Below are 14,947 nucleotides of genomic sequence, written 5' to 3'. Positions count from 1 at the left end.
GGACGCGGGATTGAACCGTCGTCGTCCTGAATGCGAGTCCAGTGCCTAGAAGGCTCTGGCCAAATGCTTGTGTGTAAGTGTCTTAATTGTGACTTGTCTCCAACTTAGCATGTTATTTTACGGTAAGTAGCAGTCTTATCTTTTCCTGCATTATTGATACACTGTACACTGTTTGACTACAGAAGTGTGGTGAGGGTAACAATTCTTTAAGACAAATTTACCCGGTCTTGTTGGCACTGTCAAAAAACGAAACAGGAGAGGAGTGCCATCTGCTTTGAGTAGTGCTCCTCTCCAGTGAAATGAAGTTACCTCCTGAAATAAGGGAAAAATTTTAGTCCTAAGATGGAAAGGCAAATGGGATGTTTACATGCTAAGCTCAAGATACAGAGGTGACATGATATGCAAACAGAAAAGGAAGAGAAAAACACAAACCAGGAGCAGTACTTGACTACAGTAAGAACAAGTTTGATGTCAATCTCAGTGACCATCATTGGGACAAGTGGAGGACAAAGCTATCATTCCATCTCATCCTGATTGCAACTTCAAATGTACATGTGCTGCACATGCAAGTGACAAACAAAAAAATTGGAACAGCCATTTCATTTCCGCTGCTTGCAAAGACTAATCACCAAATACCCATTCCAACAGGGAAGGCACAGAAAACATGTAGAGTGTGCTCAGAGAGGGGCAAGAAGGAAGGAGGAGTCACCAGAAGCAAGTATACTTTATTTCACTGTGTGGTAAGCAAAGGGAGGTTTTCTGTGCAACCCTGCTTCCAGTTATACCACTCATTCAAAAAAGAACTATTTGAAACAAAAAATCATTCGCAGAAATTTAACAGTTACAATCTCTGTACACAAATACATGAACTCCACCATTTATATAAATAAACAGTATATAATACACAAAAAAATTTTTTTCATATCAGAAAACAGCTTCTTTAGTTTTGTGGTGATGACAGGTTACAAAACATGGCAACATAAATGACATGTATTTGAAGAAGAAAGAATAAACTTTATTTTGGTCAAAGTAAAACATATTTATGAGTATTCCTGAATCTGTACCATACGGACGAAGTACTGTAAAAATGGCTGGCACTGAGTGAAGGAGACAGAGAAAATAGGCTGGCACTGAGTAAGTAGATTTTCATATATGCATGGCCCTCAAATTGATAATCATCATACTTGAAAATATGTTTTGGTTTTTTTTTGTATCTAAATTCAAAGGGGTAGGTAAGCTGAAAATGTAAATGCCATTTTATAACAGCAGATTCAAAAATGAAGGAAATGAACTCCTGGAATTGTTATGTACTTCAAACTTTCATTACGGCTACGTTCAAACAGAACAACAGGAGGTTCTCCCATGGGATATGTGGGAATACTACAACCGAGGAATAGATTTGGAGGAGGACCGTGGCTTGCCTTGCCACAAAGTAAAGTCACTGATATCATTGAAATGCATTAACATGAAATTACATCAAGTAGTTCAATTCAATTTATATATATTTCTATAACAAGGTAAGCCAGAACCTGTTACAAAAACTGTTTCCCCATTTCGCAGCCTGGCACAAATTTTCTTTTGGCATAACATATTTACACACTAATGACACTGAACGAAACAATTAACACTTTATTGAAGTCTACACACATAGGGAGTGGGAAACACGAAAAGGCTGCCAAGTACTTTAGGAAGTGGGCAACATGAAAGACCTGCCAAGAAGTAGAAGGAAAACAGAAAATGTATAGCAAATATGCAGAAGTATCTACTATTAGACTTCATAATAAATAATGCAAAACCTGAGGTATTGAACACTGTAATGAATATTGTTAAGTGATCAAATTAATGTCACTGAAGGCATTCTCACCATAAAACACAAAAGAAAGGGGGAGTGAATTTTGTTGGGCCTGGTGGTTGAGGATGTATGAACAATCAAATTATCTTGGGCATTACTCCATCTACGTGCTAAAATATTCAATGTTACGACTGCCAATGTTTCTGCGAACTTAGTTTACAAGACAGAAATCAAAGCAATCACTTGCTCAAATATAAACTTTTTAAAAATTGTTGTTATTGTTGTCTTCAGTCCTGAGACTGGTTTGATGCAGCTCTCCATGCTACACCATCCTGTGCAAGCTTCTTCATCTCCCAGTACCTACTGCAACCTACATCCTTCTGAATCTGCTTAGTGTATTCATCTCTTGGTCTCCCTCAATTTTCACCCTCCACGCTGCCCTCCAGTACTAAATTGGTGATCCCTTGATGCCTCAGAACATGTCCTACCAACAGATCCCTTTTTCTGGTCAAGTTGTGCCACAAACTCCTCTTCTCCCCAATTCTATTCAATACCTCCTCAGTAGTTATGTGATCTACCCATCTAATCTTCAGCATTCTTCTGTAGCACCACATTTCAAAAGCTTCTATTCTCTTCTTGTCTATACTATTTATCGTCCATGTTTCACTTCCATACATGGCTACACTCCATACAAATACTTTCACAAACGACTTCCTAACACTTAAATCTATACTCGATCTTCAGAAACGCTTTCCTTGCCATTGCCAGTATACATTTTATATCCTCTCTACTTTGACCATCATCGGTTATTTTGCTCCCCAAATAGCAAAATTCCTTTACTACTTTAAGTGTCTCATTTCCTAATCTAATTCCCTCAGCATCACCCGACTTAATTCGACTACATTCCATTATCCTAGTTTTGCTTTTGTTGATGTTCATACTATATCCTCCTTTCAAGACACTGTCCATTCCGTTCAACTGTTCTTCCAAGTCCTTTGCTGTCTCTGACAGAATTACAATGTCATCGGCGAACCTCAAAGTTTTTATTTCTTCTCCCTGGATTTTAATACCTACTCCGAATTTTTCTTTTGTTTCCTTTACTGCTTGCTCAATATACACATTGAATGACATCGGGGACAGGCTACAACCCTGTCTCACTCCCTTCCCAACCACTGCTTCCCTTTCATGTCCCTCAACTCTTATAACTGCCATCTGGTTTCTGTACAAATTGTAAATAGCCTTTCGCTCCCTGTATTTTACCCCTGCCACCTTTAGAATTTGAAAGAGAGTATTCCAGTCAACATTGTCAAAAGCTTTCTCCAAGTCTACAAATGCTAGAAACGTAGGTTTGCCTTTCCTTAATCTTTCTTCTAAAATAAGTCATAGGGTCAGTATTGCCTCACGTGTTCCAACATTTTTACGGAATCCAAACTGATCTTCCCCGAGGTCGGCTTCTATCAGTTTTTCCATTTGTCTGTACAGAATTCGCGTTAGTATTTTGCACCTGTGACTTATTAAACTGATAGTTCGATAAGTTTCACATCTGTCAACACCTGCTTTCTTTGGGATTGGAATTATTATATTCTTCTTGAAGTCTGAGGGTATTTCGCCTGTCTCATACATCTTTCTCACCAGATGGTAGAGTTTTGTCAGGACTGGCTCTCCAAGGCTGTCAGTAGTTCTAATGGAATGTTGTCTACTCCTGGGGCCTTGTTTCGTCTCAGGTCTTTCAGTGCTCTGTCAAGCTCTTCACACGGTATCATACCTCCCATTTCATCTTCATCTACATCCTCTTCCATTTCCATAATATTGTCCTCAAGTACATCACCCTTGTACAGACCCTCTATATACTCCATCCACCTTTCTGTTTTCCCTCCTTTGCTTAGAAGTGAGTTTCCATCTGAGTTCTTGATATTTATACAAGTGGTTCTCTTTTCTCCAAAGGCCTCTTTAATTTTCCTGTAGGCAGTATCTATCTTACCCCTAGTGAGATAAGCCTCTACATCCTTACATTTGTCCTCTAGCCATGCCTGCTTAGCCATTTTGCACTTCCTGTCGATCTCATTTTTGAGACGTTTGTATTCCTTTCGGCCTGCTTCATTTACTGCATTTTTATATTTTCTCCTTTCATCAATCAAATTCAATATTTCTTCTGTTACCCAAGGATTTCTACTAGCCCTCGTCTTTTTACCTACTTTATCCTCTGCTGCCTTCACTACTTCATCCCTCAAAGCTACCCATTCTTCTTCTACTGTATTTCTTTCCCCATTCCTGCCAATTGTTCCCTTATGCTCTCCCTGAAACTCTGTACAACCTCTGGTTTAGTCAGTTTATCCAGGTCCCATCTCATTAAATTCCCACCTTTTTGCAGTTTCTTCAGTTTTAATCTACAGTTCATAACAAATAGGTTGCGGTCAGAGTCCACACCTGCCCCTGGAAATGTCTTACAATTTAAAACCTGGTTCCTAAATCTCTGTCTTACCTGTCAGTATATCCAGGCTTCTTCCATGTATACAACCTTTTTTTATGATTCTTGAACCAAGTGTTAGCTATGATTAAATTATGCTCTGTGTAGAATTCGACCAAGCGGCTTCCTCTTTCATTCCTTAACCCCATTCCATATTCACCTACTACGTTTCCTTCTCTCCCTTTTCCTACTACCGAATTCCAGTCATCCATGACTATTAAATTTTCGTCTCCCTTCACTATCTGAATAATTTCTTTTATCTCATCATACATTTCTTCAATTTCTTCGTCATCTGCAGAGCTAGTTGGCATATAAACTTGTACTACTGTAGTAGGCATGGGCTTCGTGTCTATCTTGGCTACAATAATGCGTTCACTATGCTGTTTGTAGTAGCTTAACTGCACTACTATTTTTTTATTCATTATTAAACCAACTCCTGCATTACCCCTATTTGATTTTGTATTTATAACCCTGTATTCACCTGACCAAAAGTCTTGCTCCTCCTGCCACCGAACTTCACTAATTCCCACTATATTTAACTTTAACCTATCCATTTCCCTTTTTAAATTTTCTAACCTACCTGCCCGATTAAGGGATCTGACATTCCACGCTCCTATCCGTAGAACGCCAGTTTTCTTTCTCCTGATAACGACGTCCACTTGGGTAGTCCCCGCCTGGAGATCCGAATGGGGAACTATTTTACCTCCGGAATATTTTACCCAAGAGGACACCATCATCATTTAACCATACAGTAAAAGCTGCGTGCCCTTGGGAAAAATTTTTGAAATTGTAATAATCATTTATTTTCTACTTTTTCAAAGTCAAATTCTGACTAAAACTGTGCCAAATTACAGCATTAACAAAAAAATCACTGGAACTGCTACAAGAAATTAAAAATACGTAAAATGAACTACAAACTGGCAACTGGCAAATTCCTTTGGCTTCTATCCAAGACACAATCATATTCTTTCTGCTGTTAGAAGACACACTTGACACATTCACTATCTCCCTTGGAGACCTGTCCTGCTGAAATATCACAGTACAATGATTACAATACATTTTGTTAATAACTAACAACATTAATCTACTAATTGTAAAAGTCAAATAGAAAACCGAACATAATACAAAGGAACCATATTACTAAATTATTAGTGTAAACTAACGACTGTGAAAGTAAGAGATGAGAATGAGCCTGAACTAAGTTATGCGATGATGATAAGAGTAAGAGCACTTTATAGACATACGAGTAAATATAGGAAGAAATGTATTCTAACAATCTCTTCAGTGTTTACAAAACTGAAAAACCAGACTGTTTATGTGGGAGAGAGCATTGTACCTGAGCCTTGAGCAATACTTAGTTATTAAAGAAACAATAGAAGAAACTACCACAAATCACAGGAGAAAGATGAAAATCCTTGAAACTATGCCACAGTTTAGTTTACTTACAACAGTTTATTATAACATAAGGGAGTAAATAATACTGTTCTAATAAATACAAGGAAATCGGTTGTTTGGCCAAGCTATACCTGAGCTGCACTATCTGTCAATATGTGCTTAACAATAGCACAGTTATTAGATTGTCACAGCTGTGAGTTACAAAATGAAATATGTGAATTACACTTATGATGCCCTATAATCAAGAACAGAGCAAATGACAACAATAAAAGAACAAGATGTTAATTAAAAAGTGCACAGAATACACAACTGGCAACCTGTAATTACTACACAATGGCCAGATTCATGATGGAAAAATAAACATGAAAACAAGGGTGAAGACTGAGACATGCAATCATCAATACCTCTGCCAACGATCTGCATATCCGTCACGCCGTGGCCTGCCGCTGTGATGGGAGGAGCGAGAATTCCAGCGCAACCTCGATCTGGACCTGGATCGGGATCGGGACCATGACCTTGATCGAAAACGAGCTCCGCTACTCCAAGATCTCGAGCGACTTCGAGATGAGTAACTGAAAAGCCGAATTGAAATCTTCAGTTCTTTGATTTCAATGCCATGATGGAATTGTGTTACTGGCATTCACAGTCTCCTTCACCGAATTTCAGTTTTAGTTCTTTTCTTGGATGTTGAACCTCCCTTGGTCATGTCAGTTTAATTCAATAATTATCAGAGAATGGGAGCTGTGCACCACATTTCTGACAGTTTTGTTGGTATGAAATCATACAAGCATTTTAAAAAGAATACATTTATTGTCTCCACTGCACCATTTGTGCTAAATAAATGATAAAAACAATACCCAATTTATAAGTGAAACTGTTGCACATTGTTCAAGGCTGTAGTGAAGAATCTATCCTACACATTATCAACATTAGATGACATTTTTTTCCAGAATGAAAAGAAAACAATGAAGCCGATAAGACCAAAATCTGATCACATGAACTAAGTCCAAAAAGGTATACTATGCCAAATTTCAGCTGAATGGCCAACAAGAACTATAAAGAGAGCAGTCAAAGTTTCCATCTTCTGAATATTAAGAGTGCATTAGAAGTTGCAGTGTGCAAGGACTGCAATTTTCTGCAGTACCAACACACAAAATTTCATTTTTTGATAGAACACTATATCACTACACTCCAGGCTTTCACAGCTGGTATTTGGATCCTTAGTGATTTCTGTTACATGGGTGCCCAGTGGCAGGGTCTCAGGCATTTTTCTGTACCTAACATTTTAGCTCCAAATGCTGGACACATCATCAGTTTGTAACCACTATCAGTGCCTGTATAGCCTCTAATTATGTTTCAGGGTATAAGGAGGTAAAATATTAAGCACAAAAATATGCCTTAGACTGTGGTGTAATGCTATTTAACAGAAAACACAAAATACAGCATTACTTAAAAGAATTGTTTATTACTCAGCACACAGCAGCTCATTCCATGTTTCTTAAATGGAATTTGTGTGTAAAAAGGGATAATACATACAAAAGCTAAATGTAACGCATCTGTCACATATACACAGGTTACAGTACCATACATGACACTACTGCTTACTGTGTGCCTAGTGATGGTGACACATTTGGGACTGGCCATGCAACATCACACAACACTTCCACTAACAACTTCTAAATAAGAGGGCTTCCTCATTCAGACCACTTATTTATAACCATCATATGGATGTGAATAATAAATCATCTTTGACTGACTCTGTATCTTGAACAAGGGCCGTGTATAAAGAAGGAATCAATAATTTTGTTTTTTGTTGGAGCAGCCAAGAAAGAGTATATCTATTTCATAATAGTGCAGAAATCACTTCATCACTGGCAGAAACTGTGTGATATTAAAAGACCTTGGTATATATTACTTTATCTCGATGCAGATTCACCCTTTCTGGAATAATTGTTCTTGTTTACTAGTGAAAAGGTGGCACAACATAATTCTTTGTGAAGATTAATTTTATCAAATAGTTCGTCAATTGTCTCATTCCATGTGCTTTTGATGCACAATAAAAATTACTATGGGACTCAACTGCTGTGGTCATAAGTCCCCTAGAACTTAGAACTACTTAAACCTAACTAACCTAAGGACATCACACACATCCATGCCCGAGGCAGGATTCGAACCTGTGACCGTAGCGGTCGTGCGGTTCCAGACTGTAGCGCCTTTAACCGCTCGGCCACTCCGGCCGGCTACAAGTGTGTTTGAACACAGTGTACCAAACACTTCTATGAGCCTCCACAGCTGACGAACCATGCCTATGCCAACATTAACATCACGATATTGGCAACTATGACTTAAATGGGCACATGAGCATCGTCACTGGACATTGGCACAGTGGCAGAGCATTGCATCATCTGATGGATCCTGATACCTTCCCAATCATACTGATGAGAGGGTGTGAATCCATTGTCTTCCATGGGAACAATTCCTTGACAACTGTACTGCAGAACAGGGACAAGCTTGCGTGACTCCATTATACTCCGGGGAATACCCACTTGTGCATCCTTGGGTCCAGTGGAGCTCATGCAAGGCACCGCGACAGTCAAGAAGTATCTTACATCAGTTGCAGATCACGTACACCTATTCATAACTATCATGTTTCCCGACGGCAGTGGTACTTTTCAACAAGATAATGTGCCACGTCACAAAGCCAGGAATGTGATGGAGTAGTTCGAGGATCAGTGGTGAGTTTCAATTGGTGTGCTGGCCCCCCCAACTCGCCAGATCTAAATGTGATCAAACATATCTGGAATGTGATTAAACATGGCATCAGAGCTCTTATCCCCCCTCCCCGGAATTTACCAGAATTAGGGGACTTGTGTATGTAGATGTGGTGCCTCCAGTTCCCTCCAGCAACCTACTAAGGCGTCACTGCTTCCATGACACAATACATCGCCGCTGCTATCCACGACACAGGTGGACATACCGGCTATTAGGTAGGTGATCATAATGTTCTGGCTAATCAGTGTACCAACTATCCCACGAAAGTCTACTTACAAGATATTAAGAACCAGTAATAACTGAAGAGCATTTTTTCAGAACTCGGTAAAGGCAAAAAATCGTTTTTGAGGAAATGCAGCTTTTCAATCTCCTACCAAAATACTAATTACGCGAATTTCGTCTGTGTTTGACTTCTCTAAAATTTTCATTGTTTATTTCAGAATAGAGGGACAAAGTCTCCTAGTTTTTCAAAAGTCCATAAATGCAAAGATGTAAGTTAAAAGTATGCTAATACACACACAAAATTGTTTTTTTCCCCCCTTTTCTATCCTTAACATTAACTACAAAGAAAGCAACTTTATTGTTCATTTTGTGTAGAAATGCAGTAATGTGCAACAATGTAGCACTTTACTATCCATTTTTGCTTAAATGTTTGATAAGCAAAATTGTAACAAATGCTATTCATATACAACATAAAATACTGGCTACAACAATGCTATACTGGGAATCTACTGAGCACTTCCAAATCTACTGTGCACTTATAAAACTCTTCCACTCCTTCTGGTATGTTAAAATGCCTCAAAAATTTTAAGGCATCCTTTTTCTCTTCCTTGCTGACCAATTTCTCCCCTTTCAAGATGGATACAGTTTTTCTCACTTACAGGGGGCAGTTCTGGATTTCCATACCTCAAACTCTACAGTGAATTATTAAATGCCCAATACTCAAACAATATTTTATTCTTAGACTTTTCATATATAATCACTCACTAAACACCTATTTTGAAAGTCATGTTAGATCAAAGGACTCTTAGTGCACTGGACTTGAGATCCTTTGCTTCCCGATCTTTATTTAGTATCTTAGCGATGCTATGTTCTTCCAACACTATACAGCATTGAGCCATTGAAAATGTATCTTCCTTTTCTGGCAGTCTTAATCTAACCTACCAAACACACTGTCACAATTATAGACGTGATCACAAATAGGAAAATAGTGCACCACCATATTAAATTTTCTGCTTTCTTTCATGAAGGTCATTAGTGTGCACATCATTACTATCTTTTTATTTTAACTGGTACAGGAGTCAAGACAGAAAAAAGATCATTTGGACCATTTTCTGATTGGGACATCTCAAGGTTTCTGAGAAAATTCAATAGAGCGGACGTTACTTGGTTGTGTCCTTTCAATCCTTCTGTACAAAGCCAAATAAAGAAAGCAGTCCCTTTCTTTGTCTATACCCAGAAATGAATCATAACGCAGAAATTGTATAGCCAAATCTGTCTAAAAGAGTATACTTCAGCTACGGATAGTTTTGGTATTGGCCGATTCTGTTGTATATCAAAGCGCGCAGTGAAACCCTGCTTTTACACTTTTCAAGAGACTAGAAAAAAATGGCGTAAAATGTGGGAAACAATGTTTTAAGCATTAAAAGTTACACACTTTATGCAAGATACATGTACATAATAGGCATCAAAATACTTGTCAAGTGACTTGTTTACCACCTAATAATTTATCAGAACAACCGCCAATGTAATTGAAACTGGTAAGTAGAAAAGTGTGACTTAATTCAATACAGTACAATAATTGTTTTTGGAAAGACTGCATCTGTCATTCATTACATAAATAATGAAACATTGCAATAGTTATGTGTGGCGTTTGCATATATGTTGTTCTATGTCTCTTACACTGTAATCATCATCTTGAGGTTATGAGGTACTGTGCCTCCTCAATTACGCAAGAAACCACCCACAAGCAAACATCATTCACATTGCTTGTTTGTGAAACATCACAAAAAATACGTATGTAAATATACGCACTTAACAACAAGATATTAATTTTCCGAACAAGTGTTGCTAAGCATGAAAAAATATTTAACTGGTGGCCTGTTTAATCAAAGACATTTGGCCCAAAGTCAGCAAGTGCCTCAGCTAGCACTACAAGTGTCCAAATGGCTAAATACACTAAATATTGTTTGAATAATGTAAATAAGATGACCACAACAATCACAAAGCTATGTGTGCACAGCAGACAGTTTGGAAATGGTAGTGATTGGTCATAATACTTTTATTCCAACGAGTGTAATTACTCCCATCAGCCACCATGGTGAGTAGCACTTGGAAGAGGCACAAGATAAAGCGTGACTTGTTTCGACTTTTACCTGTTTACCGGTTGAGATCAGCTGAGTAGAGTGCCCTGGTGTCAAAAAACTTAACCACATAACAATTGTCTACATTACTGGACATCCTGCATAACGTAATGTCAATTACTTCAGTTCTTTTCTTGGGAGACATTTTTTCATGATGCATAAATTGTGGAAAAATTGTAAATATTTCCACAGAAAATCGGTTGTGAATTAACATTGTGAACACACGAAATTTGACAGGAACAAAGAAAAATGTTGTAAACAGCGGGAAAATGTTAATTACGGGAATGTAAAAGCAGGGTTACACTCTACTTTATCTCCATTTGGATTTTCCTCCTCCATTATTGCACAGAAATATTTTGCACAAAGTTTGTGCAACTTGTGGTCTGTCATTAATTGATCCTTTTCCCCCAGATCTTATTCCTTTGAAGTGTCTGTCTTTGGACATCCCTGATGTTGCTTGAAATGTTGCAGAAGATACAGGTACTGTCTGGCCATCTTTTTTCCTTAAATTGTACTTTATGAAAACAGCTTTTTGCTTCTTTCTTGATGTTTCTTCTTCCTGGCTGAACTGTGCAATAAGCAGAAGTTAAAGATGTGTAAACTACTAATTTATTTCTACTACTTGTTCTGATGGCAAGTGCTTGTGTACATTTTTGCAGAAAACACTCACTTTATCACTATTTACAATGACATCCTACTTTTTTTTCTTCTCACTTCGGGTCTCTCAGAAATAAATCAGTTTTAATTACCGACTTCTCTTTAGACTGCCTGACAGGAACTATAGAGTTTCGCAAAAGCTTGTAATTTTCAACACTCTATCAAACAGCAAATATCAGCTTTGGACAAAATCGTTTCAGTAGGTTGTGCATGGCAATAAGGTTGGTTTGTAATTATACACATCTAAATTTTGAACAACTCAGTATTTATCAATTTTTGAAAAAATGCTCATCAACTGAGAACTCCAGGCATACCCTACAACCTCCTATATTTCGCTTCCGTAGGGATTGTAAAGACTGTTATACTAATTACAGTAGTCAGTCTTTCCTCACCCCATAAACATACGGAATGGGAAGAAAGCCTAATACACGGACATGTAGTTTACTAATGATGAAAACAAGATGAATACATACCTAACAATGTTTAGTTCTTAATTATGGATGTACATGTGAAAGTGTTTAGAATAACTGGATTTATAAAAGTGGTCATGTGTAGGATTTGAAGCATGTATGTCTATGCTTTTCTAAATCTGACACGGGACTTTCTCCTACAGCTTAGTCTTCTTTTAAATGTGCTAGTCTGCCACTAGATGCCTCCTCAGCGTGGTACATAGCAATCTATCCTAATTCATATTGTTGGAACCATAATAGGCAAGATTAGGCACCAGCTTCAAAAATAAATGGACGTAGATACGGACAATTGCAAGGAGAAATTTGTAATGGCAAACAAAGACTTCTACAAACTAAAGAAGAGTCACAAAACATTATACTTATATTGAATACTTAAGATTTTTTACCATTTGATACACACACCAAAAAAAGTTTTGCATCACCTCAGTTCCGAGAGTTCGGGAACCTGTACAGAAAATTGGAATAGAGATCAACATAAACAGCATTTCTGTCCTTTTTACTGCTCATGCAAAACCACACACTGCATGTTGTGCCACCATACAGCAAGATCTTCAGAGGTGGTGGTCCAGATTGCTGTACACACCGGTACCTCTAATACCTAGTAGCACGTCCTCTTACATTGATGGATGCATGATTGTATTCATCTTGGCATACTATCCACAAGTTCATCAAGGCACTGTTGGTCCAGATTGTCTCACTCCTCAAAGGCGATTTGGCGTAGATCCCTCAGAGTGATTGGTAGGTCACATCGTCCATAAACAGCCCTTTTCAATCTATTCCACGGATGCTCTAGTGTTCATGTCTGGAGAACATGCTGGCCACTCTAGTCGAGCGATGTTGTTATCCTGAAGGAAGTCATTCACAAGATGTGCACGACGGGGGCACGAATTCTCATCCATGAAGATGAATGCCTCGCCAATACGCTGCTGATATGGTTGTACTATTGGTTGCAGGATGGCATTCACGTATAGTAAAGCATTACGGTGGCTTCCATAACCACCAGTGGCGTATGTCGGCCCCGCATAATGCCACCCCAAAACACCAGGTAACCTCTACCTCACTGCAAAGTGTGCCTAAGGCGTTCAGCCTGACTGGTTTGCCTCCAAACACGTCTCCAACGTCTGGTTGAAGGCATATGTGACACTCATTGGTGAAGAGAATGTGATGCCAATCCTGAGCGGTCCATTCGGCATGTCGTGGTCGCAAAGATGGACCTTGCCATGGACGTCAGGAGTGACAATGCGCACCATGCAGCCTACTGCGCACAGTTTGAGTCTTAACACAAAATCCTGTGGCTGCACGAAAAGCATTATTCAACATGGTGGCATTGATGTCAGGGTCCCTCCAAACCATAATCCGTATGTAGCAGCCATCCACTGCAGTAGTAGTCCTTGGGTGGCCTGAGCGAGGCATGTCATTGACTGCTCCTGTCTCTCTGTATCTCCTCCGCATCCGAACATCGCTTTGGTTCACTCAGAGACACCTGGACACTTCCCTAGTTGAGAGCCCGTCCTGGCACAAAGTAACAATGCGGACACGATTGAAACGCGGTTTTGACCGTCTAGGCATGGTTGAACTAGAGACAACACGAGCTGTGTATCTCCTTCCTGGTGGAATGACTGGAACTGATCAGCTGTCAAACCCACTCCGTCTAATAGGCGCTGCTCATGCATGGTTGTTTACATCTTTGGGTGGGTTTAGTGACATCTCTGAACAGTCAAAGAGACTGTGTCTGTGATACAACATCCACAGTCAACGTCTATCTTCAGGAGTGATGCAAAACTTTTTTTGATGTGTGTATAAGTAGATTCCAATGTATATGATACAGTTCACTAGAACAGTGGCTGTAACTAAATCATGTAAAAGAGGAATACTTTTATCTGTAAACTTGATGGTTAAGTTACCTCCTATCATTTTGCACACTGTTTAGACTAAATAACTAATATTTTTCTAACTAACTTTAATGGAGACAATATTGAAAATTCCCTTATTCAATGATAAAACTCTTAACTCTTGTTTCACAGTAATCACATGCTGTCCAATTACATAAACTCATCCACAATTTGAAGGTTGGTTTGAACACTTCAGTGTTTCACTAAGAATGGTCCTATTTGATGTATATGCCCTTTTACTTTAACTGCCTCAGCCAGCAACATGTAAGGAGATCTGCAAATTGGCGTTTTTCACATTAACTTATCATTTCCAGAAACACAGGACTATGTAACACAAGATTCAGCAGTGTCAAATTTGCTACAGAATTCTGAGCAGAATTCTGGATACAAGCATTATCGGAAGACATGGCTAAAAGTTGACATAGCAGATACACACATCAAACAAAGCCCGTGGTGGTAGTTTTTTTGGCAGCACATTAGGATTCTACTCTCAACAAGCTTTGGTAAGCTACCTGAATAGGCGGTGTCATGTTGATATCAGGCACCTCACCACACAGTCACACAAACCCACAAACAACAGCCTTGACATCAAGAAAAACATATTTATTGTAGAAAGACAGCGTGAATGGCTGAGAAATTACTAAGGTGTGACTAACGGTATTCTGAAAAAACAGGAGTCCTTACAAGCAATATTTTTCAAGAAGTGAATATAAAAGAACAAGCTATCCCGTGACAAGGGCCTAAGTTTTGGTGGTGAGTGTCCAGAAATTGGTGACAGGTCTACAATACAGAAATTTTATATGAATGCATCTTTATGTCAACACAAGAATCACAGCTACAGATATATAGCTATATTCATGGCTTCAATTTTATCACTGTATATCCAGATATGCGGTAGCGGTAACTTCAACCTGTTAATAATGTTTCTTTAAAAAGCCATTTCACCTGAATGAGTTGCGAATGCTCAGTTGTGTTGCAGGTGATTTTGACTTGATACTACAAAGTATGCTGAAGCTTCTGAGCTGATTACTGTGTCTTGATACACCTTAATTTCTAGATTTTTTAATCACAATACATATATTGAAAATGGCTCCTGAGTTGTCAGAGAAGGAAAGAACAGAATATTTTGCATGCCTGCA

General features: G+C 38.6%; 1 protein-coding gene across 5 annotated transcripts in view; it reads right to left on the bottom strand.

Moving 5' to 3' along the window:
- LOC124788255 (formin-J-like) overlaps window positions 1-14,947 on the bottom strand; it is a 131,182-nt gene that overhangs the window by 30,356 nt on the left and 85,879 nt on the right. For 3 of the 5 annotated variants that reach the window (XM_047255452.1, XM_047255454.1, XM_047255453.1), the window contains exon 12: window positions 6,059-6,226. The exons of the other annotated variants lie outside the window; for them this stretch is intronic. In XM_047255452.1, the coding sequence (XP_047111408.1) occupies window positions 6,059-6,226 (168 nt within the window). The remainder of the gene's footprint in view (window positions 1-6,058; window positions 6,227-14,947) is intronic. 5 annotated transcript variants of the gene reach the window in all.

Source organism: Schistocerca piceifrons, chromosome 3, assembly GCF_021461385.2.
Source record: "Schistocerca piceifrons isolate TAMUIC-IGC-003096 chromosome 3, iqSchPice1.1, whole genome shotgun sequence".
Lineage (NCBI taxonomy): Eukaryota > Metazoa > Arthropoda > Insecta > Orthoptera > Acrididae > Schistocerca > Schistocerca piceifrons.
The sequence above is the reverse complement of the archived record's forward strand: the minus strand, read 5'-3'. Positions and strand labels throughout refer to the sequence as shown.